This window comes from Leucoraja erinacea, chromosome 29, assembly GCF_028641065.1.
Source record: "Leucoraja erinacea ecotype New England chromosome 29, Leri_hhj_1, whole genome shotgun sequence".
In the NCBI taxonomy this organism is placed as follows: Eukaryota; Metazoa; Chordata; class Chondrichthyes; order Rajiformes; family Rajidae; genus Leucoraja; species Leucoraja erinaceus.
This window is the reverse complement of record NC_073405.1, coordinates 26,119,282-26,146,944: the sequence shown is the minus strand read 5'-3', so window position 1 is coordinate 26,146,944 and position 27,663 is coordinate 26,119,282. Positions and strand designations below refer to the sequence as shown.

General features: G+C 45.9%; 1 protein-coding gene across 1 annotated transcript in view; it reads right to left on the bottom strand.

The window, feature by feature from the left end:
* The window catches only part of adamtsl5 (ADAMTS like 5), a 151,543-nt gene that overhangs the window by 63,333 nt on the left and 60,547 nt on the right, over positions 1–27,663 (bottom strand). The window contains exon 3 of the mRNA XM_055658933.1: positions 3,994–4,148. Coding sequence (XP_055514908.1) covers positions 3,994–4,148 — 155 coding nt within the window. The remainder of the gene's footprint in view (positions 1–3,993; positions 4,149–27,663) is intronic.

The window sequence follows — 27,663 nt, the reverse complement described above, 5'->3', positions numbered from 1 at the left end:
ACACCAATCTTTTTGCATCCTTGATAACAATTTGGAGTTGGGGCACTTGGTAATCCTGGCAATTCTTCTCCTCACTGAGACCTACAATTGCACCTTAACCATTGCCCTGCCTGAGAACAGGCTGATCAATATGCAGCCGGAAGAGCCTGAAGATGCTGGAAGCTTGATCAAGAAACAAAGTACTGGAGGAACATCTGTGGAGGGAATAGACAGATGGCGTTTCTGGTTGGGACATGGACCAAGGCTGATGATCTGTTACAGCTTACTTGATCACAAGTAGTCAATTACCTCCCATTCATCAGACTTTAGAGATACGGTGTGGAAACAGGCCCTTCAGCCCAGCGACACTATCCTACACACTAGGAACAATTTACAATGTTACTAAAGCCAATTAACCTACAAACCTGTACATCTTTGAAGTGTGGGAGGAAACCGGAGCACCCGGAGAAAATCCGCGCGGTCACAGGGAGAACGTACAAACTCTGTACAGACAGCACCCGTGTTCAGGATCGAACCCGGGTCTCTGGTGCTGTAAGGCAGCAACTCTACCGCTGCGCAACTGTGCTGCCTTCTCTCCACCACCAGCACACTGAAGTGCACCCAGGATAGGTTCAACTTCATTCACTCAACCCACAACCTCTGCCACATAGAAGGACCAAAGCTTCAGGCAGATGGGAGCACCACTAACTGTGGTATCCCTTCCAAATCCCATGCCATCCAGACTTGGATCCAAATCCTGCAACTCCCGACCCAACAGCACTGAGGGACTATCAGTATCCCACACAGTGTACAGTAATTCATAAAGTATCATCACAACCTTCCAAAAGACAACGGCCAGGTCAATAAAGACTTTCACATAGAACGGTCAGGCACAGGTGAGTATTGTAGAACACAGGGACCTAGAAGTAGGTACATTGTACTCTAAAAGTGCCATCGTAGGGAGACAAGGTGATGCATAAGGTGTTTGGCATGCTAGCCTTCATCAATCAATGCATAGAGTCGTTGGGATTTTATCTTGCAGTTGCACAAGATGTTGGTGAGACTACACCTGCAACATTGTGTCCAGTTTTGGTCACCTTGCTATAGGACAGATACCATTAAACTGGAAAGAATCCAAAGAAGATTTATGAGAATGTTACTAAAGGCCAAGGACCTGAGCTATAGGGAAAGGTTGAGCATCAGGCTAGGACTTTATTCCTTGGAGCGAAGGACACTAAAAGAGTGGCGATAAAGATGAATGCAGTATTTTTTGCAGGAGGAGATAGGTTTAAGCTGAAAGGGGAAAGATTTAAAAAGAGGCTTGAAGGGCAATTCTTCACAGAGAGAGTGATGCATTCAGGGAACGAGCTGCTGGAGAAAGTGCTAATGCAATTACGATAATAATGTTTCAAAAATATTTGGACAGGTACATGCATAGGAAAAGCTTAGAGGAATGTGGGACAAAAGTGAGCAGATAGGACTAGCTCAGATGGAACATCTTGGTCAGCATGCCGAGCTTAATTGAAGGACCTGCTTCTGTGTGGTACAATTCTATCATAATAACATCCCAACAAATACTTTCATAAAGCCATAAAGGCATGATGAAAATAGTCAATCTTCATAGTTCATCCATTTCTCCTACAACACCCCTATCAATGTTTCCAAAAATCTAAATTGCTCATATAATTAAAAAAAACTCTTAATAATACCCAGAGCAACAAATAATGCAAGGTTATTTTCACTGGTCTGTGAATGGGTTATATATTGGAAGTCATAAATTTAGGACTAGTGGCAGAAGAGGAGGAAAGCAATTTTCTTTCAATGTAGTTCAGATTTGAGGCTCATTTTATTCAGAAGGTTAAGGAGGTAAATATTTGAAGATACGGAGAAAATAACCTCGAGTTTATTTTGGAGAAACATAGAAACATAGAAATTAGGTGCAGGAGTAGGCCATTCGGCCCTTCGAGCCTGCACCGCCATTCAATATGATCATGGCTGATCATATTGATCATGGCTGATCAGAAGATGGCTCTGGTGTCAATGGTAGCACATAGTCTTCTAATGGAGAGTCTTATCCTGGATGATTGAAAATAACGGAGGAGTTTTTGACAGAATTTTGGCAGAGGGGACCTCATTGAAACTTACCGGAAAGTGAAAGGCCTGGATAGAGAGGATATGGAGAGTATGTTTCCACTAGTGGGAGAGTCTAGGACCAGAGGCCACAGCCTCAGAATAAAAGGACCTATACCTTTAGAAAGGAGATGAGGAGGAATTTATTTAGTTTAGTTCAATTTAGTTTAGTGATACAGCGTGGAAACAGGCCCTTCGGCCCACCAAATCCACACCCACCCCGCACATTAACACTATCCAACTCACACCAGGGACAATTTTATATTTATACCAAGCCAATTGACATAGAAACCAGTATGTCTTTGGATTGTGGGAGGAAACCGGAGCACCCAGAAAAAAACACATGGTCACAGGGAGAATGTACAAACTCAGTACAGACGGCACCTATAGTCGGGATCGAACTCGGTGCTGTGATCGAGCAACTCTGTCGCTGCGCCACCGTGCCGCCCTATTTAGTCACAGGGGGGTGAATCTGTGGAATGAATTGCCGCAGACGGCTTTGGAGGCCAAGTCAATGGATATATTTAAGGCAGAGATTGGCAAATTCTTGATTAGTACGGTTGTCTGGGGTTATGGGGAGAAGCCAGGAGAATGGGGTTGAGACGAAAGGATTGATCAGACATGATTGAATGGCAGAGTAGACCTGATGGGCCGAATGGCCTAATTCTGCTCCTATAACCTGTGAACCATGAATTAATTTGGTGAATCCTTTTCCTGTGTCAAAGACAAGCGGAATGAAGTACAGAATCTCAGAACATAAACCCGGGTCATGCAGAAGTGAAATTAGGGCACACTGTTCCCACAAATGTGTAACATTCAGAATTGTCTGATTCCACAGTTGTATCATTTTGTGTGGTTTTATTTTAGTCCTCTCTTCCTAAGATAACAAATATCCTTCGACTTTTATCAAAATGATATACAAAAGAACACCGTTTCTGTCTAGGCCGGCATGATGGTGCAGAATGAGAGTTGCTGCCTCACAGCACCAGAGACCTGGGTTCAATCCTAACTACGGGTGCTGTCCGTATGTTCTCCCGTATTTGTAGGTACATTGTACTCTAAAAGTGCCATCGTAGGGAGACAAGGTGATGCATAAGGTGTTTGGCATGCTAGCCTTCATCAATCAATGCATAGAGTCATTGGGATTTTTATCTTGCAGTTGCACAAGATGTTGGTGAGACTACAACGAATTTGTACGTTCTCCCCGTGATCGCGTGGGTCTTCTCCGGGTGCTCCGGTTTCCACCCACACTCCAAAGACATGCAGGTTTGAAGGTTAATTGGTTTCGTTAAAACAGAATTGTAAATCGTCCCTCGTGTGTAGGATAGCGCTAGAGTACGGCGTGATCGCTGGTCACCGCGGACTCGATGGGCCGAAGGGCCCGTTTCCGCACTGTGTCTCTAAAGTCTAAAGCAACCGAGCAACTAACATTCTGTTGCTAGATGAATGCAAGTTGTGTGAAGACAGGCTGAGGAGATGCAAATGTGTCCATCTCTAACTTCTGCCTTAGATGCACTCAATTGAAAAGCATGAGTTTAAAAATATATGTATATTTTTTCAAACTTATTTGTGAGCTGCTTTGCTTTAGTAAAAATGTGCCTATTTAATTGAGACCTTCACAGAAATGATACCTCCTTGTAAAAATACTCCAATGCATCGATTAAAATTGTCTGTGCCCACGTTTCCATGGTTGCAGTAGGTGATGTTAACCACCAGAGGTCAATAAAGTGAGCTGCTCCTCTGTGAATGCTCCAGTAGTTAGTTTGTTGTCCAGTGGGGCGTTTGTGCGTCTTTCGCAATGTGTGAGACGCCAGTGTTGTTGAGTTCTGATGCTGAGGCAAGATCTGTGCACAATGCAGGTGAAGGTCCTGGCCAGCCACCTACCTGAGGCATCGTCTCATCCGGAAGGAAGCTCCGCCTCCACACGAGCCGGAACAGACACTCCAACTCCCCCATGCCGACCATTCACCGATCCACGCCTGCCGCCGCTGTCGCGGTCTGCTTAACCACTGAGACCTCCTTAGCTTCGGATTGCCAGCCTACTTGTAGAAAGAAGCATGAATTAAAACTCCTGAGCTGAGCAATGCATCCCAGGAACTGCAGATGCTGCAAATCTTGAGTAGAGCACAAAGTGCTGGAGTAACTCAGCAGGGCAGGCAGCATATGTGGAGGAAATGAATAGGTGACGTTTCAGATCAGAACCTTTCCTCAAGCCCCGAAAGGACCTGTCCTTTTCCTCCAGAGATGCTGTCTGAAAGGCTAAGTTACTCCAGCATTTTGTGTCTATAGTTGGTATAAACCAGTATCTGCTCTTTCTTGTTACTATATCATGGAAATATTATCTCTTGTGTCAGTAGTATTGGAGCTGGACTCATTTTAACAGCTTAGATTTAAACTAGGATAGCTGTCCGAAGAAGGGTCACGACCCAAAGCGCCACCTATCCCTTTTCTCCAGAGAGATGCTGAGGTGGCACGGTGGCGCAGCGGTAGAGTTGCTGCCTTACAGCACCAGAGACCCAGGTTCGATCCTGACTACGGGTGATTATCTGTACAGAGTTTGCATGTTCTCCCTGTGACCTGGGTGGGTTTTCTCCTGGTGCTCCTGGTTCCTCCCACAATCCAAAGACGAACAGGTTTGCCGGTTAATTAGCTTGGCATCAATGTAATTTGGCCCTCGTGGGTGTAGGAAAGTGTAAGTGTGCGGGGATCGCTAGTGGTGGGCATCGCTGGGCCGAAGGGCCTGTTTGTGCGCTGTATCTCTAAACTAAACTAAACAAAAGATGCTGCTGAGTTACTCCAGCTTTTTTGTATCGTCAGTGTAAAATAGCATCTGCAGTTCATTCCTACAGATACCTGTTTTACTTTTTCCCTTTCCTAAGACCTCATGTAGTGATGCTGTAACTATACGCCTTTAAGAGACTTCTAGGCTGACCCAGGATAATGGAACCAGCATCTTACACGTTCAATTTGAATTTACATTGAAATGAGCTTTCCGAACATCATGGCATTCCCTTAAGATATACTTTACCATTAAGTCATATGAAATGGATCTTTAACATGCCACATTGCAGTTTAAGATGTGCTGTACTGATAATAAGGTTTTAACATCAGGCATCAATAAAATATGACACAAGTGCCGCCTGCATACAAAGGGAGCGGGAGGGAATCGAAGTACGTCAGATTCACACAGAAACAAGGAACTGCAAAAAAAAGAACACAAGTGCTGGAGTAGCCCAATGGGTCAGACAACCTCTCTGGAGAATGTGGATAGATGCTGTTTTGGGTCAAGATATTCTTCAGACAATAATTCACCTGTACATGTTCTCCACAGACCCGCTGAGTTACTCCAGCGCTTTGCGTCCTGTATCAGATTCACACCAGTTGCAATTATCTTCCCAAATGCATTCTTTGTAAAATGTGTCAGCAAGTGTTCAATATGCACCCCCAGAGCTCAGAACGAAGCGAGTTTCATCCAACATAGGCATCATACAACATAGATCAGGCCCCTCACCAATCATCAGTCCCATGCTAATCCATTTTATTCTCCCAATAATTTCATTAACTCCTCCCAGGTCTTACAACTCACAGAACACAGTACAGCACAGGAACAGGCCATTCGGCCAACAATGTCTGTGCTGAACATAATGCCAAATCGCATCAGCTTTCACATGATACATATCCCTCCAGTCCCAGCACATCTATGTGCCCATATAAACGCCTCTTAAACACCAGTATCGCATCTGCCTCCATCACCCACCCCTGGCAGTCAATTCCAGGCACCTGCCACCCTCTGTGTAAAAAAGCTTGCCCCACCCACCTCCTTTAAACTTTGCACCCCTTGCCTCAAAGATATTGCCCTTTGACATTTCAACCCTGGGAAAAAGGTTCTGAATGTCTATGCCTCTTTCCAGTGGCCAATTAACCAACCAACCAACTAACACCTTTGAGATATGAGAGGAGCCAAAGCACCTGGGGGAAACCAGTGGATGTTTCCCTTGCAACTGGAATATCCACACGAACAGCACTGATTTTCACCATTGGATCCAGGTCTCAGGAACAACTTAGTTTAGTTTTGTTGAGAGATACAATGAGGAAACAGGCCCTTCTGCCCACCAGGTCTACGCTGTCTGGCAATCACCCATTCTCATTAGTTCGATCCTACACATTAGGAACAATTTTACAGAGGCCAAGCAACCTTCGAACCTGTACGTCTTTGGAATGTGGGAGGAACCCGGAGCACCCGAAGAACACTCTGGAGTTTAGGAAGAATGTCCAAGAAACTTTTGTTACAGACAGAACCAAACCAGGTCTCTGGCCTTGTAAGGATTCTACTGCTACGCCACTGTACCACCCTACCACTCTGTAAAAGTCCCTGAAAAGTAGTGAACACAACAGAGCAGGGAAGTCTGAAGAAGGTCTCGACCTGAAACGGCACCGATCACAGGTCTCTGGCCTTTGTACTCAGGCACTTGTGTCCTACAGGTGTTGGAAGTCGGGTACAGCTTTTCCATGAAACCTGCCTTCCAGGCCCCAGAAACATTGCCCCATAAAGGCCCAATACAATCACCTGAAGAAGGGTCCCACTTTTTGTTATTGACCCACCACTTGAGTATAAAGTTAGGAGGCCTCTTTTGCAGATATATGAAAAACAACAGCTGAGACCGCAATCTTGAAGAAAGGGAAAAAACTTTTTAAATGGCCTTTAACCACTTAGCAACCACCCCATACACAGGTCTGATGAGACCCACCCTGCAGGAATATAGAGCATTTAGAGTACAGGGCATAGAAGAGTGGAGAGTAGATGAAGAGGGAAACCGCAGGGAGAGACACCCGACTTAGGACCATTTGTTTGAAGGCTACGGTACAGACAGCACCCAGGTCAAATTTGAACAGGTCAGCAGGTCAGGATAGAACCCAGGTCTCTGGCCTTGTAAGGCAGCAGCTCTACTGCTACGCCACTGTACCACCCTACCTCTCTGGGAGTCCCTGAAAGTAGTGACACAGGCAGACAGAGCAGGGAAGTCTGAAGAAGGTCTCGACCTGAAACATCACCCATCCATGTTCTCCAGAGATGCTGCCTGACCCACTGAGTTACTCAGGCACTTTGTGTCCAAATTTGGCTTTCGGCGCAGTCAGGGCACTGAGGTCAGGTGTTGGGAAGTCTTGTTACAGCTGTATAAGACGTTGATGAAACCTGCCTCCCATCCATCCCAGCTTTCTCCCCCCCCCCAATACAATCTGCCTGAAGAAGGGTCCCAACTTTTTTCGCACACTGTTATTGACCCAACTTGAGTATAGAAGTTAGGAGGTTCTCTTGCAGATATATAAAACACAGCTGAGACCGCATCTGAAGAAGGGTTTCGGCCCTAAACATTGCCTATTTCCTTCACTCCATAGATGCTGCTGCACCCGCTGAGTTTCTCCAGCATTTTTGTCTACCTCTGCATTTAGAATATTGTGTTCAGTTTTGGGCACGCTATAGGAAAGATGTTGTCAAGCTGGACGAGGTGCAGAGAACATTTACAAGAGTCGTGCCAGGACTCGAGGGTCTGAGCGACAGGGAGAGGTTGAGCAGCCTGGGACTCTATGCCCTGGAGCACAGGAGCGTGAGGGTTGGTCTTATAGAGGTGCGTAAAATAGTGAGAGGAATAGATCGGGTAGATGCACAGTCTCTTGCCCAGAGTGGGGGGAATCGAGGACCAGAGGACATAAGTTTTAGGTGAAGGGGAAAAGATTTAATAGGAATCTGAGGGGTAACCTTTTCACACAAAGGGTGGTGGGTGTATGGAACAAGCTGCCAGAGGAGGGAGTTGAGGCTGGGTCTATGCCAACATTTAAGCAATTAGACAGGTACGTAGTCAGGACAGGTTTAGAGGGGTATGGGCCAAATGCAGGCAAGTGGGACTTGTGTAGATGGGACATTTTGGTTGGTGAGGGCAAGTTGGGCCGAAGGACCTGTTCCTGTTATAGACTCAATGGCTATAACTCATTCCAAATTTAAGATGCACATTCAGGATGTTGCTGGCTGGGAACAGAGTCAAGCGTGTCAAACAGCTGGAGATAAAATTGACTCAGTCGAGTTACTACACCTCTGCGGCAGGTCAGAACCACACCCCGAGCTTCACAGTTTCCTACATGTACGGAATGCACGGATAATTTAGGAGACATGCTTCCCCCAACACCCACCGCGGTTCTAACGCCCTCATTGAAATTCCATTAAGTGTGAGTTAAGTCAGATACTCCCTCTTCTCCACTCTCCCATCCGAGGCGGCATAGTGGCTGCCTGATAGCGCCAGAGACCAGGGTTCGACCTGGACTACAGGTGTTGTCTGTACAGAGTTTGTTTGTTCTCCCCGTGGCTGCGTGGATTTTCACTGGGTGCTCCATTTTCTTCCCACACTCCAAAGACAAACAGGTTTGCAAGCTAATTGGTTTGGTGTCATTGTAAATCGTCCTTAGTGTATGTAGGATAGTGTAAGTGTGCTGGGATCAGTGGCCAGCAAAGTAGGGTTGGGCTGAAGGGCCTGTTTCCGCACTCTATCTCTAAACTAAACTAAACTAAACTAAATGATATAGATACACTATATCTGTGTGTGAAAATGCACTCCTCCAGATTCAGGGACAGTTTCTGCCCAGCTGTTGTCAGGTAACTGAACCATCCCACCAATAACTAGAGAGCAGTCCTGAGCTACTATCTACCTCATTGGAGACCCTGAGACTATCTATGACAGGACTTTTCGTTGTGCTAACCTTTGTACATATTATTCCCTTTACCACGTATCTGTACACTGCGGATGGCTTAATAGTAATCATGTATTGTCTTTCCGCTGACTGGTTAGCACGCAACAAACGCTTTTCACTGTACCTCAGTACATGTTACAATAAGCTAAATTAAACTAACTAAACTAAAAATATACAAAATCTAAACATAGTTCGATAGAGTTTTTATGGCACAGTGGCTCAGCAGTAAAGTTGCTGCCTCACGATGCCAGGGACCCATGTTCGATGCTGACTACAGATGCTGTCTGTATGAAATTTGTACGTTCTCCCCGTGATTGCGTGGGTTTTCTCCAGGAGCTCTGGTTTCCTCCCACCCTCCAAATACGGCAGGTCTGTTGGTTAAATGGTCTCTGTAAATTGTCCCTAGTGTGTGGGATAGAACTAGTGTATGGTCAGCTGGTCAGCGTGGACTCCGTAGGCTGAAGGGCCTGTTTCCACGCTGTGTTTCTAATAGAATGCATCGATGAGGGTAATGTAGTTGATGCAAAGTATTTCGACCTCTGTAAGTCATTTAACAACGTCCTGCATAATAGAAGCCATCAAGAATAATTCCACGGCAAACTCCATCCCCTCGTTGTGGAGTTTGCACGTTCTCCCTGTGACCGTGTGGGTTTCTTCCGGGTGTTCCGGTTTCCTCCCACATCTCAAATGTAGGCTTGTAGACTAATTTGTTCACAAGTTTTAGGAGCAGAATTAGTCCATTCGGCCCTTCTGTGCCATTTAATCATGGCTGATCTATCTTTCTCTCTCTTCCCCGTTCTCATGCCTTCTCCCCATAATCTCTGCAACCCTTATTAATCAAGAATTTGTCAATCTCTGCCTTAAAAATATCCTCTAAAAAACATCCTCTATAATCTGCCTCTTAAAAAATTCCTCCTAGTGTGTAGAGAGTGGATGAGAAAGTAGTGTCACATAGAACCAGTGTTAACTGGTGATTGACGGTTGGCGTGGGCTTGGCGGGCCAAAGAATTGTTTCCATACAGTATCTCTAAACTAATCTTATTGGCCTCAAAAATACAGCCAGGCTAGGCCTATTGGCAAAACTTAACATAGAAAAATATGAAGTGGAGGAAGAATGAGGTCAGATGATATAAACAAGAGTCCACAATTTCAAGGTGGTAAAGGAATAAGATATCGAGAGGGTGCAGATGCATAAATCACTGCAAGTGGCAGGGGAAACTTTGCGAAAGCAGTTAAAACAGTATAATGTGTTTTATAATTCAAAGCAGAGAATACAAGAGTAAGGAAGTGACGATGAACAAACTATAAAACATCTGTTTGGCCAGAACTGGAGTACTGTGTCCAGTTCTGGGCATCCTCCCTTAGGAGAGATGGGAATGCCTTGGAGACTTCCCAGAACAATTGTTGGAGTGAAGGACTTCTGCTAAGTGGACGAAAAGATGAAAATGGGATGCTTTTCTATTTTTGGGGAGTGGGGGGAGGGGGGGGGGAGAGGGGCAATGGGAGTGGGGCAGAAGTAGGGCCATTGTGAAAGGCCAGAAGCTATTGGATGGCTTTGGGTCTGTTTATGATTTTTTTGGCATGAGTGATCTCAATTATCAGGTCAGTGGCTGTAAATCTCTCACCAAGTTCTTCCCAATGTTGCGAGCTCTGGGTTTAAAGTGAACCAGCCCTGCAGGCACAAAAACAGATGTGCTAAATTTGTAGAATGATTCTGAAGAGACAGACTGTCCATCTCGAGTAGGAGCATGGTGCTGCTTTAAACTCCGGTTCAGTTTTAACCTGATTGACTCTGACCTCCAAGAAAACTGGGTCGCAAAAAGAACAAATCTTTTGCGTGCAAAATAGGGTGGCATGGTGGCACAGCTGGTAGAGCTGCTGCCCCCTCATAGCACCAGAAACCCAGGTTCCACCCTGACCTTGAATGCTGGTTTGAACCGAAGACACAAAACGCTGGAGTAAAGGGACTGTCCCCTTTGGTGATTATGCCAGCGTCAAATCAGTGTCGCCAAAAGATTTTGAACATTCCAAAATCCAGCAACGGCAAAAAAATGGTTGCGACACTTGAAAAAACATCGCGTCATACGTCATCACGCCACGTCACCTGTCATCATGCCATGTCACCTGTCATCATGCCATGTCATACGTCATCACGCCATGTCATACATCATCACGCCATGTCATACGTCATCACGCCATGTCATACGTCATCACGCCATGGCATACGTCATCACGCCATGTCATACGTCATTACGCCACGTCACCTGTCATCACGCCATGGCATACGTCATCACGCCATGTCATACGTCATCACGCCATGTCATACGTCATCACGCCATGTCATACGTCATCACGCCATGTCATACGTCATCACGCCATGTCATACGTCATCACGCCATGTCATACGTCATCACGCCATGTCATACGTCATCACATACGTCATCACGCCATGTCATACGTCATTACGCCACGTCACATGTCATCACGCCATGGCATACGTCATCACGCCATGTCATACGTCATCACGCCATGTCATACGTCATCACGCCATGTCATACGTCATCACGCCATGTCATACGTCATCACGCCATGTCATACGTCATCACGCCACGTCACCTGTCATCACGTCATCACGTCATCACGCCATGTCATACGTCATCACGCCATGTCATACGTCATCACGCCACGTCACCTGTCATCACGCCATGTCATACGTCATCACGCCATGTCATACGTCATCACGCCACGTCACCTGTCATCACGCCATGTCATACGTCATCACGCCATGTCATACGTCATCACGCCACGTCACCTGTCATCACGCCATGTCATACGTCATTACGCCACGTCACCTGTCATCACGCCATGTCATACGTCACCACGCCATGTCATACGTCATCATGCCATGTCATACGTCATCACGCCATGTCATACGTCATCACGCCATGTCATACGTCATCACGCCGTTTCAACGCCGCATCATGCGTCGTCACGTCGCGTATTTTTCGCTGACATGATGTCAGTTAATGATGCCGCAGTCGCCGAAAAAATCGCCAAGTGGGACAGGCCCCTAACTCAGCGGGACAGGCAGCGTCTCTGGAGAGAAGAAATGGGTGACGTTTCGGGTCGAGACCCTTCTTCAGCTGCTGCCTGTGTGGAGTTTGCATGTTGATTTTTGTGACCACGTGGATTTTCTCCGGGTGCTCCTGTTTCCTCCCGCGTTCTAAAGCCGTGTAGGTTTTTAGGTTAATTGCCCTCTGTAAATAGTCCCCAAAAAATCGCCAAGTGGGACATGCCGTTAACTCAGCGGGACAGGCAGCATTCCTGGAGAAAATAAATAGGCGTCGTTTCTGATCGAGACCCTTCTTCAGACCGGATTAGTGCATTTTATTATAATGTTGTGTACTGTGAACAGCTTCATGTTGCACACTATCCACTCAACGAAAAGACTACACATGATTACAATCGAGCTGTTCACAGTACAGATACAGAATGGCGGGAATAACGTTTAGTGCAAGATAAAGTCCAGTAAAGTCTGATTAAAGATTGTTCGAAGGTCTCCAATGAGGTAGATGGAAGGTCAGGACCGCTCTTTAACTTCAGTTACCTGATAACAGCTGGGAAGTAACTGTCCCTGAACCTGGAGGTATGTGTTTACAAACTTCTGTACCTCTTGAACTGATTGTATCTAGATTACCTTCCCCAGATTGGCTTCCCAGTCGCAACAATTCAGTCAAAATTTAGTGATTAAGTCTTTATTCCAGATTTATCTACAGAATTGAATCTCAATGTAGCAGCTGTTGTGATGAGGTTTGAACATGTCTCTGGATCAATCCATAGTGTGGAATTATCCCCCTGGTAACATAAGTGCTATGTTACTATATATCACTTTATTAAGTAATAACTTGATATTTTGTTGGACAAGTAATAGAATGCCTTTAATGGATATTATTACCTCTTCTCTTATTCATTTACAGCCACCTACATCCGCAAGTTCTGGCACTCTGTCCATTTGAATAAACAACCACAGACTCAAAGGTCCCTCCATCCAGACCCTTGCATTCCCTCCCACACCCTCACCCAACATCAACGCTATTCCAAACCCTTACAGATGCACAAAGCCATTCTCGCGTGAGTCTTCCTCCATGTCTAGGAAAGAACTGCAGATACTGGTTTACACCGCCCGCAGATAGACGCAAAATGCTGGAGTAACTCAGTGGGACTAGCAGCATCTCTGGAGAGAAGGAATGGGCGATGTTTTGGGTTGAGACCCTTCTTCAGGCTCTACATTTGACGTGGGGGCTTCGACCGCCGGAGCTGCGATCGCCCCGACTGCGGATGGTTCAACTGCCCCGACCGTGGGAGAATAAAGAGGAAGAAGATTGGAGTATATTGCCTTCCATCACAGTGAAGAATGTGGGGAATCCACTGTGGTGGATGTTTACGTTAACTTTTATGTGTGTCTTGTTGCTTTTTTTAGTATGGCTGTATGGTAATTCGAATTTCACTGTACCTTAATTGTTACACGTGACAATAAACTGACCTTGAGGGTCTCGACCTTCAGAGATGCTGCCTGTCCCGCTGAGTTACTCCACCATTTTGTGTCTTGGTTTGAACACACCTCTACCATGGAAGGGTCTGCTTCAGATCCAATTCTAAGTGAGTGCTTCAAGTGAAGGCACACATTAGCACCAGCCTCTCAGCCACATCGGTTTGTTTACCATGGCAACAGGTCCACAGCAAATGCCATCTCCTTGGCCCTAGACTCATCTCTGGAACACCAAGACAACAAGGACTCCTACATGAGACTCCTATTTACTGACTATAGCTCTGCCTTCAACACCACAATTCCATCCAAACTTGTATCCAGACTGCTGGACCAAGGAATCAACTCCTCCTCTCTGTCACTCTACTGACTTTCTAACCCACCGACCACAATCAGTAAGATAGGTGACAACACCACAATAATTGTCAACATCAGTGCCCCGCAAGGGTGCGTGCTCAATCCCCTACTACATCCCCCATACACACAACTGTATCGGCCAAATCAGGACCAATGACAAGGTGGAGTACAGGAAGGAGATAGAGAACTATGTGATATGGAGTAAGGACAATAACCTCTCCATAAATGTCAGCAAGATGAAGGAGGTGGTTATCTGCTGCAAGAAGCACAGTGAAGTACATGTGGGGGAAGAGTTCAGAACATGTTTCACTTGACATTTGATGAACCGGCCTAGTTGGCATGAATAGTACGTCCAGATCCATTATTCTCCTGTCTCTCCGTAGCCACATCCCTCAGTCAAGCATCCGAGGGCAATTCATCCAATGATGAATTGTGCCAGCTCTGATTTGTTCTATACCTTATCATACCTCTAGGTTCCCTCCTCCCCCCCCCCCCCCACTCGTAGTCTGAAGAAGGCTCTCGACCCAAAACGCCGCCTATTCCTTTTCTCCGGAGATGCTGCCTGACCCGCAGAGTTATTCCAGCATTTGGTGTCAATCATTGACTGATGAACTGGGGGGCCGGTCCATGCTCTGGTTTCCACTTCGAAGTGCCAAGGCAGAAGGATTGTGACTTTTTACTTTCCATCAAAGAAACCAACAGTGATCCTGTTTGGCCTGAAGCAAATTCCTCTTTTCTTTGAAAGCCTTTGCTTTGTAGGTTTTTGACTGTTCCACCACTATCCCCATGGGGCTGCTTGTTTATATTCTGCATCAGAACTTGTGGTCAGCTGCTGACTTCAGAGTAAAGCTGTTTTTTACCAAAGATACTACTCCTCTGGTATCTTTGGTTTTTACTGGAAAAATACAAGCGGGCAGGACAAGCCGTACTTCAACGTCAGGCACAGGTCAGGCAACCTTCACGCTGCCTCAACAAGGCCATCAGCATAATCAAAGATCAGTCTCACCCCGGACACTCCTTCTTCCCCTCTCCCATCAGGCAAGAGGTGCAGAAGTGTGAAAACGCACACCTCCAGATTCAGGGACAGTTTCTCCCAAAGATCCTATAGCGAGCAAGATAGATCACTCGACGAAAAAGACGTAGTACGGTCATGGGCAGATTCATGGGTAATTTTTGGCCCCATTTCCATAACCGGCTTCCGTCTCCGCACCAAAGATCCCACAGGATATTAGTGCGGAGACGGAAGCTGGTTACGGAAACATCCTCGTAAAAATAAAAGTTATTTGTGAAAAATCTTCACATTTTCAGAATTATCATTTATTAACACAAACTGTTCCCCCGCAACGTTGATTACACTGCTAGTCGGGTCGGGTCGGGTCGGGTTACTGAAATGGATGAAAAAAAGGCCCACGTTCCGCTCCGTTGTGTACTACACGTCAGTCCATTGCATTTAGCAGAAGTGGTCTATCTTGCTCCACTATAGGATCTTTGGTTTCTTCCCAGCTGTTGTCAGGCTATTGAACCAATCTATCACAAACTGGAGAGCGGTCCTGACTTAGCATCTAACTCATTGGAGACCCTGTGACAATCTTTAATCGGACTCGACTGGACTTGCAGTAAACGTTATTCTCTTTATCCTGCACCTTTACACGGTGGACTGCTTGATTGTAAATATATATTGTCTTTCTGCTGACTGGATAGTATGTACCAAAAATGTTTTTCACTGTACCTCAGTACACATGACAATAAACAAAATTAAACAAAGGCAATCCTGAACTGTGATAAAGACATAAGAAACCCAATTATTTGGTACAGAAGCAGTACATAGAACGTACAAATGTACAGCATAGGAACAGTCCCTTTGGCCCACAATGTCTGAGCCGAACTTGATGCTAAGACAAACAAATCTCATCAACCTGCTTATAATTTATATCTTCTATTCCCTACATATCTGTGAGCTTATATAAAAGCCACTTAAACTGTCACTATTGTATTTGCTTCTACCCCCATCCCTGCCACCACCCTCAGTGTAAAAAAAAAACATGCCCCACTCACCTCCTTTAAACTTTGCCCCTCTCACCTTAAAGCTGAGCCCTCTAGTCTTTGACTTTTCAGCCCTGGGGGAAAGGTTCTGACTGTCCACCCTATCAATACCACGCATAATTTTGCATACTTACATGTCAGGTCTCCTCCTCAATCTCCGAACGTCATAGAAAACAATCCCAGCTTCCCCTCGTAGCTAATGCCCACTAATTTGGGTAGCATTCTGGTATCAGTAGGGCAGGTAAGTTGGGGGATTACAGCATGACTAATTCAAACCATTCCAACTTATAGATCAGTCTGAAGAAGGGTCTCGACCTAAAACGCCACCAATTCCTTCTCTCAAGAGATACTGCCTCTCCCGCTGAGTTGCTCCATCTATGTTTGGTTTAAACCAGCATCTGCAGTTCCTTCCTATACAAAGTTACCTTTATATTTGGGCCACCGCTATTGGAACTGGCAGATTGTGAGATTCAAATTCAAATCAAATTAACCTTTAATGTTCAACTGTATACAGTTTAAAGGCCCACACGCCATCTTCTCACCACCTGGTGGGAATTGTATGCAGCATCTCCAAAGTTTCCCACATCCTGAGAAGTTGAAGATAGACACAAAATGCTGGAGAAACTCAGCCGGGACAGGCAGCATCTCTGGAGAGAAGGATTGATTGACATTTGAAGTTTGAAGAAGGCTCTCAACCCGAAACGTAACCAATTCCTTTTCTCCAGAGATGCTGCCTGATCTTCTGAGTTACTCCAGCATTTTGTGTTTATCATCTTTTGAGTTGAGATGGGATTGAATGCTTGTTTCAGTCAGGGAAAAAGCTCTCAACTCTCAGTCTGAAGAAGGGTCTCGACCCGAAACGTCGCCCATTTCTTCTCGCCAGGGATGCTGCCTGCCCCGCTGAGTTGCTCCAGCTTTTTGTGTCTATATAGGTGACATCGTTCTTTTTGTCTTAATCTTGGCTCCTTTATTTTACTGGGGAAATGTGGAAGCTTTGGAGAGAGCGCAGAGAAGGTTTACCAGAATGCTGCTTGAAATAGAACCTTTCAGCTACAGGGAGAGATTTCACAGTCATAGAGCGATATAGCATGGAAACAGGCCCTTCAGCCCAACTTGCTTACACCGACCAACATGAGTCCTACCTGCCTGCATTTGACCCATATCCCTCTAAACTTTTCCCATCCATGTACCTGCCCAAATGTTTCTCGAATATTGCGATAGTACCTGCCTCAACTAACTCCTCCGGCAGCTCGTTCCACACACCCACCACCCTTCATGTGAAAAAGTTGCCCCTCAGATTCCTAATAAATCTGCCCCCCTCCACCTTAAACCTATGTCCTCTGGTTCTCGATTTCCCTACATTGGGCACGAGACACAGTGCCTCCACCCAATCTATTCCTCTCATAAATTTTGTACACCTCTATAAGATCACCCCTCATCTGTTCTCCAAGGAATAGAGGTCTAGCCTAATTAACCTCTCCCTATAGCTCAGTCCCTTGAGTCCTGGCAACATTCTTGAAAATCTTCTCTGCACCCTTTTCAGCTTGACAACATGTAGCCCACAACAATGATGCCCAGAACTGAACACAATATTCTAAATGTGGCCTCACCGACATCTTATACAACTGCAACATGACCTCCCAACTTCCATACTCAATACTCTGATGAAAGCCAATGCGCATAAAATGTTGACTACCTTATCTACCTGTGGTGCCAATTTTAACAAACCATGTACCTGCACAGATCCCTAGCTCTATTACACTCCCCAGAGCCCGACCATTGACTATACAAATCCAGCCCATGTTAATCTTACCAAATTGCAACTCTTCACATTCCTATGTATTAAACTCCATCACCTATTCCTCAGTCCACCAGCCGAATCGATCAAGAACATGCTGCAATTTTTGACAACCATCCTCACTATCTGCAAAATCACCCACTTTTGTATCATCTGCAGACTTGTTAATCTTCGTCATGTATGTTCTAATCCAAATCATTGATATAGATGACAAACAGCAATGGGCCCAGCACCAAACCCCGAGGCACACCACAGGTCGCAGGCCTCCAGTCCAAAAAGCAACCTTCCACCGTCACCATCAGCTTCCTTCCTTGAAGCCAATTTTCTATCTATCCAATTTTAAATTAACAAAGAAGATAGACACAAATTGCGAGAGAATCTGGAGAGAATGAACGGGTGACATATCGGGTCGAGACCCTTCTTCAGACTGAGCATCAGGGTAGAGGGAGTTACAGATTTAAGGAAGTGTAAGAGATCAAAAGAGATGAAGATCAAGGAGAATGTAGAACAGACCATTGTTAGCTAGGAGAAGGTGACAACGAGGCAAACACAGATACAATGTAATGAAGGGGACAGTCAGACAGGTCGGTGAACTGGGAAGGGGAGGGATGGAGTGAGAGGGAAAACAAGGGTTATTTGAAGTTAGAGGTAAATATTCATACTGCTGGGGTGTAAGCTGCCTGTCAAATACGAGGTGCTGTTCCTCCAATTTGCGTTGGGCCTCACTCTGACAATGGAGGAGGCCCAGGACAGAGGAGGCCCAGGACAGAGGAGGCCCAGGGCAGAGGAGGAGGCCCAGGACAGAGGAGGCCCAGGACAGAGGAGGCCCAGGACAGAGGAGGCCCAGGACAGAGGAGGCCAGGACAGAGGAGGACCAGGACAGAGGAGGGCAGAGGAGGCCCAGGACAGAGAAGGCCGAGGACAGAGGAGGAGGCCCAGGACAGAGGAGGGCAGAGGAGGCCCAAGACAGAGAGGAGGCCCAGGACAGAGGAGGCCCAGGACAGAGGAGGAGGCCCAGGGCAGAGGAGGAGGCCCAGGGCAGAGGAGGACAGAGGAGGCCCAGGACAGAGGAGGCTGAGGACAGAGGAGGAGGCCCAGGACAGAGGAGGCCCAGGGAGGCAGGAGGAGGAGGCCCAGGACTGAGGAGGAGGCCCAGGACAGAGGAGGAGGCCCAGGGCAGAGGAGGAGGCCCAGGACAGAGGAGGCCCAGGACAGAGGAGGGAAGAGGAGGCGCAGGAGAGAGGAGGAGGCCCAGGACTGAGGAGGCCCAGGACAGAGGAGGAGGCCCAGGACAGAAGAGGCCCAGGACAGAGGAGGCCCAGGACAAAGGTCAGTGTAGTAGTGGGAGGGGGAGTTAAAGTGTTTAGCAACCGGGAGATTAGGCAATATTAGTTAAAGGATAAACAGGATACTGAGTGACCTTTTCCATTTTTATCGAGAATAGTACCTTGGGCTGTTGCGATGTCTGTTCTATGGAAGGTGTCGGGTTCTACAGAGCAGAGATCACATAGCATCGGACATGACCAAGCCCACTGACTTATGTATCAGAGGCTAAAGTGTACCGAGCCACAGCCTTGAGCCAACTCCTTGAGCTGGTTGCTTGCTAGTTATCGAGGCTGGTTAGGACAGTTGCATGCATTGTAATCTTGCTTGCGCATAAAATTAATCAGATGACTTCAGATCTGGCACTCCGATTTGGCCATGGTGAGACTTCAACAAAAAATGTCACGCTGTTTATCCAGCATCTTAATCATAACATTGTTCCCAGATGTATTTTAAGTGGAGAACATTGCTTCCGCTAATCTTTCCCTCTGACCCTCTTTAAAATAAATGTATCCGTAAATTCTAGTTGCACAATTAACTTGGACTTCTGGACAGGAAAGGGCTCTTGTATTTTGGATTGAAGACAGTAAGGCAAAATGGCTGAGTGTTTTAACTATGGGGAAGGGTTGGTGCGGTGGGTGGAGTAACAATCAAAACTTTAGGCTTCAGACTTTCGAGATACAGCGCGGAAACAGGCTCTTTGGCCCACAGAGTCCGCGCTGACCACTGATCACCCCGTGATCGCTACTACAACTGTATGTACGTATATATATATTTACTGCTCATTATTCTGTGTTCGCTTCTCTGGTGAGATTCTAACTGCATTTTGTTGTCTCTGTACTGTACACTGCACAATGACAATAAAATTTGAATCTGAATCTGAATCACTAGCACTATCCGACACACTCGAGACAATTTACAATTTTACCAAAGCCAATTAACCTACAAACCTGTACGTCTTTGGAGTGTGGGAGGAAACCGGAGCACGTGGTCACAGGGAGACCGTACAAACTCTGTACAGACAGTACCCGCTGTCAGGATCGAACCCGGTACTTTGGTGGGAGGGAAGAAAAAAAGGAAATGTGGAACGAGGATGGGAGATGTGAATTGCGGACGGAGGTGAAAGGAACAGAGTGACAGTTAGGTGGCACGGTGGCACAGCAGTAAAGTTGCTGCTTTACAGCCCCAGAGACCCAGGTTTGATCCTAACCATGGGTGCTATCAGTATGGAGTTTATACGTTCTCCCCGTGACCTGCGTGGATTTTCCCCAGGTGCTCCAGTTTACTCACACATACCAACAACATACAGGTTTGTAGGTTAATTGGTTCTGGTAAAATTGTAAAATTGTCCCGAGTGTGTAGGATAGTGTTAGTGTACGGGGATCGCTGGTCGGCGCGGACCCAGTGGACCTGTTTCTACACTGTATCTCTAAACTATAATCTAGACAGGGGTGGTGGGATGGAGGGAGTACACATGAAGGTGAGGGGGTGGGAAGGGAGGGGATAAAGAGATGGAGGCAGGGTTTTATTATATGAAGGGAATTCAATGTTTATACCATTGAGCTGCAAGCTTCCAAAACGGAATATGAGGTGCTGTTCTTCGTTTTGCTTGCGGCCTCAATTTTGGTAATGAAGAAGGTCAAGGATAGCAAGGCTGGTATGGGAATGGAAAGGGCAGTTAAAATGGATGGCTTCAGTGACTTCAGCTGGGCTTGGTGGACAGATACATCAAGAGATTGATTGGGGCAGAGTTGTGGGCTCCTGAACGTGTGTGAAGGGGTAAAGATTTAATTGGAATCTGAGGGGTAGCTTTTTCACACAAAGGGTGGTGGGTGTATGGAACAAGCTGCCAGAGGAGGTAGTTGAGGCTGGGACTATCCCCATGTTTAAGAAACAGTTAGACGGGTACATGGATGGGACAAGCTTGGAGGGATATGGAGCAAGCGCAGGCAGGTGGGACTAGTGTAGCTGGGACATGTTGGCCGTGTGGGCCTGTTTCCACACTGTATCACTCTTTGACTCTAAGTGAGGGCGTCTGTTAATCAGGTGATTCAGGATTTAGTTTTATTTAGTTTTAGTTTTAGAGATACAGCAGGGAAACAGGCCCTTCGGCCCACAGAGTCTGTGCCGACCATCGATCCCCGCACAACAGCACTGTCCAACACACGCCAGGGACAATTTACAATTTAACTGAAGTTAATTAACCTACACACCTGTAGGTATGTGGAGTGTGGGAGGAAACCGGAGATCCCAGAGAAAACCCACGCAGGTCATGGAGAGAACGTACAAACACCGTACAGACAGCACCGGTAGTCAGGATGGAACCCGGGTCTCTGACGCTATAAGGCAGCAACATTACCGCTGTAGATTAAGTTCTCATCTATCTGCTCTCTCCAGACACACTGTCCAGACTCCTGTACTGTAAACGCCTGCCATCTTATGTCTTAAATACCATCAATGACGGGCCCAAGGTCACCTGCAGTGCATCAGAAGGAATGTTATTGGGGTTAAGGACACCAGTTCATGTTCTTGTTGTAGAATCTTCCTCAGGGATTCAAAAGTGACACACAACAGTAAATGCCAAGTCAGATATTCCAGAGTGACACAAGACAACCTGGAAATGGTCATTACTATTAGCTGTGCTGGAAAAGAGAATGTACTTATCGAAAATAAAATGTTTCTTCCCAGCTGTTATCAACTTGGGAGCAGTCCTGAACTACTATCGACCTCATTGTAGACCTTTGCACAATCTTTGATCGGATTTTACTGGTTTTATCTTGCACTAAATGTTATTTATGTTATTCCCTTTATCATGTGTCTGTACACTGTGGATTGTAATCATGTATTGTCTTTCCACTGACTGGTTAGCACGCAACAAAAGCTTTTCACTGTACATCGGCACACCTGGCAATAAACTAAACTAAACTCCTACATCTGAAGCAAAAGCACCGTAGGTAAACCCTCGCATGAACGGACCACGGAGAGGGGTCAAAAGGGATAGTAGAATTAGGCCATTTGGCCCATCAAGTATACTCCGTCATACGATCATGGCTGATCTATCTTTCCCTCCTAACCCACATTCTCCTGCCTTCTCCCCATAACCTCTGACACCTGTACAAATCAGAAATCTATCTATCTCTGCCTTAAAAATATCTACTGACTTGGCCTCCACAGCCTTCTGTGGCAACAAACTCCACAGATTCACCACCCTCTGACTAAAGAAATTTCTCCTCATCTCCTTCCTAAAAGAATGTCCTTTAATTCTGAGGCCATGACCGCTAGTCCTAGACTCTCCCACCAGTGGAAACATCCTCTCCACATCCACTCTATCCAAGCCTTTCACTATTCTGTATGTTTCAATGAGGTCTCCACTCATTCTTCAAAACTCCAGCTGATGTTGTTAAATAATCGTAAACTATCAATGCGTTTTGAAATAAATTTTACTCAGATGCAAGCTAAGGAATGGGATAATTGTCAGCTGTTAGTTGGACAAAATTAGGACATTTTATTATTTGCCAAAATCAGGATTGTTGACATCATTCCATACTGCAGGCTTGTCTGTTATTAGATGATAAATAAATAAATAAATATGTAGTTTGGGTGAATGTGCAGGCTTTAAACAAGAAACATTGAGAAATATATTTTGGCAAATAATAAAATGTCCTGATTTTATCCAACTAACAGCTGACAATTATCCCATTCCTTAGCTTACATCTGAGTAAAATTTATTTCAAAACGCATTGATAGTTTACGATTATTTAAATGGTAAATGTAGCTTTAGAAGCGTTTTCATTTTGCATGTTAAAACCCACCTGAGAACCATGGGCGATTTTGCAATTTTACTGACGGATTTTTCACTTTTAAAACTTTTCATATAACAAATGAATAAAGATAAAAAAAGTCAATCATGCCTTACTTTTGATGAAATGCAGCGAGCAAACGCGATAATTCCCGATATTTTGGATCTTTAAATCTCCACGACAAATGTCCGCTGATCACTTCCGCTGGTTTTGCACCTTCAGCTCCCTCTTAAATTTACCTTAGTTTCTATCTTTTTTTTGGACTGTAAATTTAGGTAGCTGTGCCTCACAGTCACCCCGACTGGCACAGTAAATTGCAGCACAAAAACTGTCCGTTTTCGATGTTTTTAACGGGTGTGAAAGTGCGTGTTTTCCCATTCACTAACATGTACTGGAAGTATCGCATGTACTACACTTTAAATTTTCGGTCACGTGGGTGCGGATCTACGCTCCAGTGACCTTTCGTGAAATCACCCTATAACCGAGTGAGGGGGGGTTAAAGTTGAACCCGAGGCCGGGAGGGAAGAAGCAGCATTTTAGGGGTGGCGGGGTTAAGCAAGTGGGAATTCACAGGCCGGCGGGGGTGGGGGGGGCTGATCACCTGGTCCCACAAACGTTGCGCCGGGGATGGGCCCGGGACACACACCGCCTTCGTGCTGCTCGCTCTCTCCGCTCCTGCAACCTGAAGCTCCAGCCACATGAGGTATGGCAGCACTATGTAGTGGTCCGTTATTTAACGTCATTAAATTGACTTGTTCTGAACCCTGTTATCGGTTTTACATTCATTCTCATTCTGTGTTAAATTCACAGCAGTAGACATGGTCAGGACTCTCTCCTCTTGGCTCTCCTTCAGTCCTCAAGGGCTTTGATGACTGCAGGAACATCCTCGAGTTCCCTCCCTCACTTCTCTACAGGTAAGCAACCAGTGTCTGAGCAAAAACAAATATTATGGTATGACGTAATATTGGTTTACTGTCACACGTACCAAGGTACAGCAAATATCTTTTGTGTGCATGCTATCTAATAAAATACTGAAATAATACTATACATGAATACAATCAAGTCAAAGATAAGTACAACAGGTAGTGCAAAGAGAAACATACCAGCGCAGAACACAGTTTACCATTGCTATAGCTTTGCAGTTCCTGAGATAAAGTCCATTGCTGGAATAAGGTGGGTTGGAAGATCATGACTACACTCCAGGTTATCGAAGGACGGGTTTTCTCTGGGTGCTCTGGTTTCCTCCGACATTCCAAAGACGTGCAGGTTTGTAGGTTAATTGGCTTCTGTAAATTGTCCCTAGTGTGTCGTATAAATTAGTGCATAATGCCCCTGTCCCACCTAGGAAACCTGAACGGAAACCTCTGGGGACTTTGCGCCCCACCCAAGGTTTCCGTGCAGTTCCCGGAGGTTGCAGGTGTTAGCCGGAGGTTGCAGGTAGTAGAAGCAGGTAGGGAGACTGACAAAAACCTCCGGGTACCTCCGGGAAATGCATGGAAACCTTGGGTGGGGCGCAAAGTCCCCAGAGGTTTCCCTTCAGGTTTCCTTAGTGGGACAGGGGCATGAGTGATCTTTGGCGGGTGTGGACTCGGTGGGTTGAAGGGCCTGTTTCAACGCTGTATCTCTGAACTAAACTTAATTAAACTAAACAAAACTAGACTGTTCAGAAGGTACACAAAATTGCTGGATAAACTCAGCGGGTGCAGCAGCATCTATGGAGCGAAGAAAATAGGCGATGTTTCGGGCCGAAACCCTTCTTCAGACTAGATGCTGCTGCACCCGCTGAGTTTCTCCAGCAATTTTGTGTACCTTCGATCTTCCAGCATCTGCAGTTCCTTCTTGAACACAATAGACTGTTCAGAAGTCTGACAACAGAGGGGAAGGAGCTGTTCGTGAGTCCACTGGTGTTTGCTTTCTAGCATTTGTGTCTTCTGTTTGACGGGAGAAGGGAGAAGAGGGAATGATTGGGGTGAGAACGCTCCTTGATTTTGTCGGCTGCTTTCCCATAGCAGCGTGGATAGTAGATGGAGTCTGATCTGTGTGAAATCAGAATTAATCATTGGAAACGCTTAAAAGGCAACATGGTGGCCGTTGACAAAATGTTAACTCTATCTCTTTCTTATTTTAAGTGCTTCCTGCATTTCCCCCTGATATTTCCCATTTCCTGCATACACATTGTTCTTACATAGAAAGCATAATCCCTTTAAAGGGATGGGGCATTACGGTTCACTTTTAAGACGGGGCAGTTTGCAATAATTGACTAACTTCCATGATCCCTGTCCCACAGTGTGGCTGCTCAGAACTGCACGGGAAATATCAGCCAAAACATTTGTGCTCAAGTTTCTGGAGTGAAATTTGACCCCAAAACTAATTCAGAAGTTGCGATGCTACCAATTGTGACCTAGTTTGAAATTAGTTTATGGACGTTAATTAATCACCCACTTTAAAAATAAAACCGGCCTCCATGACCAGGAAACATATTCCGTAAGAATGTCAAAGGAAAATCCAACTTTTTTTTTCCTCGGGGAAATAAATCCTATTGCACAATCTGGCAAATGTCTGATCCCAGTCCTATGTTGTGAGGTTGCTGTCTCTTGTGTAGAGGGACTAGGAAAATACTATTTCACACTTCCAGACTGCTCTGTCACCTGGGCCTGTTTCCACGCCTTATCTTTCAATCAATCAATCTGGTGAATGTCATTGTCTGTATAACTCATTAACACATAGCCTACAGAAGGGTCTCGACCCAAAACGTTGCCTATTTCCTTCGCTCCATAGACGCTGCCTCACCCGCTGAGTTTCTCCAGCATTTTTGTCTACCTACAGCCAATGGCCCGTTTCCTTTATCATCATTACTTTTTTGCAGATCTTTCATTCATTTGTTTTATGTGAGCATCCTGGACAATACAGCTCAACCCCCTCCATGACACACTGGTCAACCTCAGGAGTACCTTCAGCAACAAACTGGTTCCACCAAGATGCAGGACAGAACGCCACAGGAGATCCTTCTTCCCTGTGGCTATCAAACTGTATAACTCCTCCCCCTTTTGTCACGAGGCAGTCTGAGACTGACTACCCTCCAACCCCCCCACCCCCCCCAATCTTTGCACATCCCCAAACCTTTCCACTCATCACTTTAATTTCATGTTTCATGTATTCATGTTTTTTTGACTGTTGGCAGATTAATTTCCCTCCTGGGATGAATAAAGTTCTATCGTATTGTATCGTATTGTATATCTCTACATCACCGTCTATATCTCTCATTTCCTTTTCCCCTGACTCTCAGTCTGAAGAAGGGTCTCGACCCGAAACGTCACCCATTCCTTTTCTCCAGAGATGCTGCCTGACCCACTGAGTTTCTCCAGCTTTTTGTTTAAGAAGGAAATGCAGATGCTGGAAAATCGAAGGTATACAAAAATGCTGGAGAATTCCTTCACTCCATAGATGCTGCTACACCCACTGAGTTTCTCTAGCATTTTTGAGTTACTCCAGCTTTTTGTGTCTATCTTCATTCAAAGGCCATGGCTGCTTGTCATCTTGATACAGTATCTGTCTCCCCTTGATCACTGTTAATCTTTGATTTCAAACTAATAATTCATCTAATATCAATTGATATTTACGTGTATGCAAGGATAATCCAAATTTACACTTTTATTTCTGATGTGTTTCTTGACTTTACTCCTATAACATTTAACCACCTCTGTAGGTCCTAGACTTTGTGACTAGCAACTTTATATATATATGTGTTTAAGAGGGAACTGCAGATGCTGGAGAATCGAAGGTTACACAAAAAAGCTGGAGAAACTCAGCGGGTGCAGCAGCATCTATGGAGCGAAGGAAATAGGCAACGTTTCGGGCCGAAACCCTTCTTCAGACAGAAGAAGGGTTTCGGCCCGAAACGTTGCCTATTTCCTTCGCTCCATAGATGCTGCTGCACCCGCTGAGTTTCTCCAGCTTTTTTGTGTAACCTTTATATATATATGCTTCAGTATAGAGATAAAATATGCAAACAAACCCTTTGGCCCTTTTAGTACACATCAACCATCGACTGCTCGTTTACACTAGACCTATGTTATCCCACAGAAATGGAGCCACTGCTCAGAGAATGAGAGGCAAAATGGACAGACATGGCAGAGAGGTCAACCAGAGAGCAGCTTACAACATGTAGAAATTGTACAGGGAGCAATGGACAAGATAGTGAGTGCAGAAGAAAGGAAAGGCAAGAGAGATGCTAATCAGGGAATGATAGCGAGGAAGCAGACACTGATTAGAGAATGATGGATGATGAGAGAAACTGACCACAGAGTGTAGGATGAGTAAGGGAAACTGATCAGGGAGTGAATACCAGGAAGGAGAAACCATGAGAGGTAATGCAGACGCCTCCTGGCGGGCCGCAGAGAAGTCGAGGCCGGAGCCTCGCGGGTCGTAGCCCGCAGTTAGTGGAGCCTGCGGCCGATGGAGTCTACTGAGCCTGGGTCTGCGGTGCCCGCATCTGGGGCTGGGTCAGCGCCACAGAGGCGTCTGGAGAGGACCCGGCAGCGATAGTGGTGTGGTCGTTGATGAGGGCGCTGACCGATGGCGAGGACGGACCACGTGGAAGTGAGGACGCCGCTGCCGAGGGAAGGAATAAAGGAGGTCCCAGCGTGGGGGGACCGCCGTGAGGGGGAGGGGGAAGAACAAAGGGGACCCATGTGCGGGCGGGGGGGGGGGGGGGGAACAAAGGGGGACCTGGCGCGGGTTGTACTAGCGCCATTTATGTGGTGACTATTTGCATACCTTTGGTGAGCAAGCAAAGAATTTCACTGTGACTTATCGCATGTGACAATAAAGAATTCAATTCAATTCAGAAACTTGACGGACATCGTGGAGTGATTGCATATGGACTGACAGAGGAGACACAGGAATTGTACAGTGAGCGGCTGATAAGGTCATAAGGTCAGAAGTGA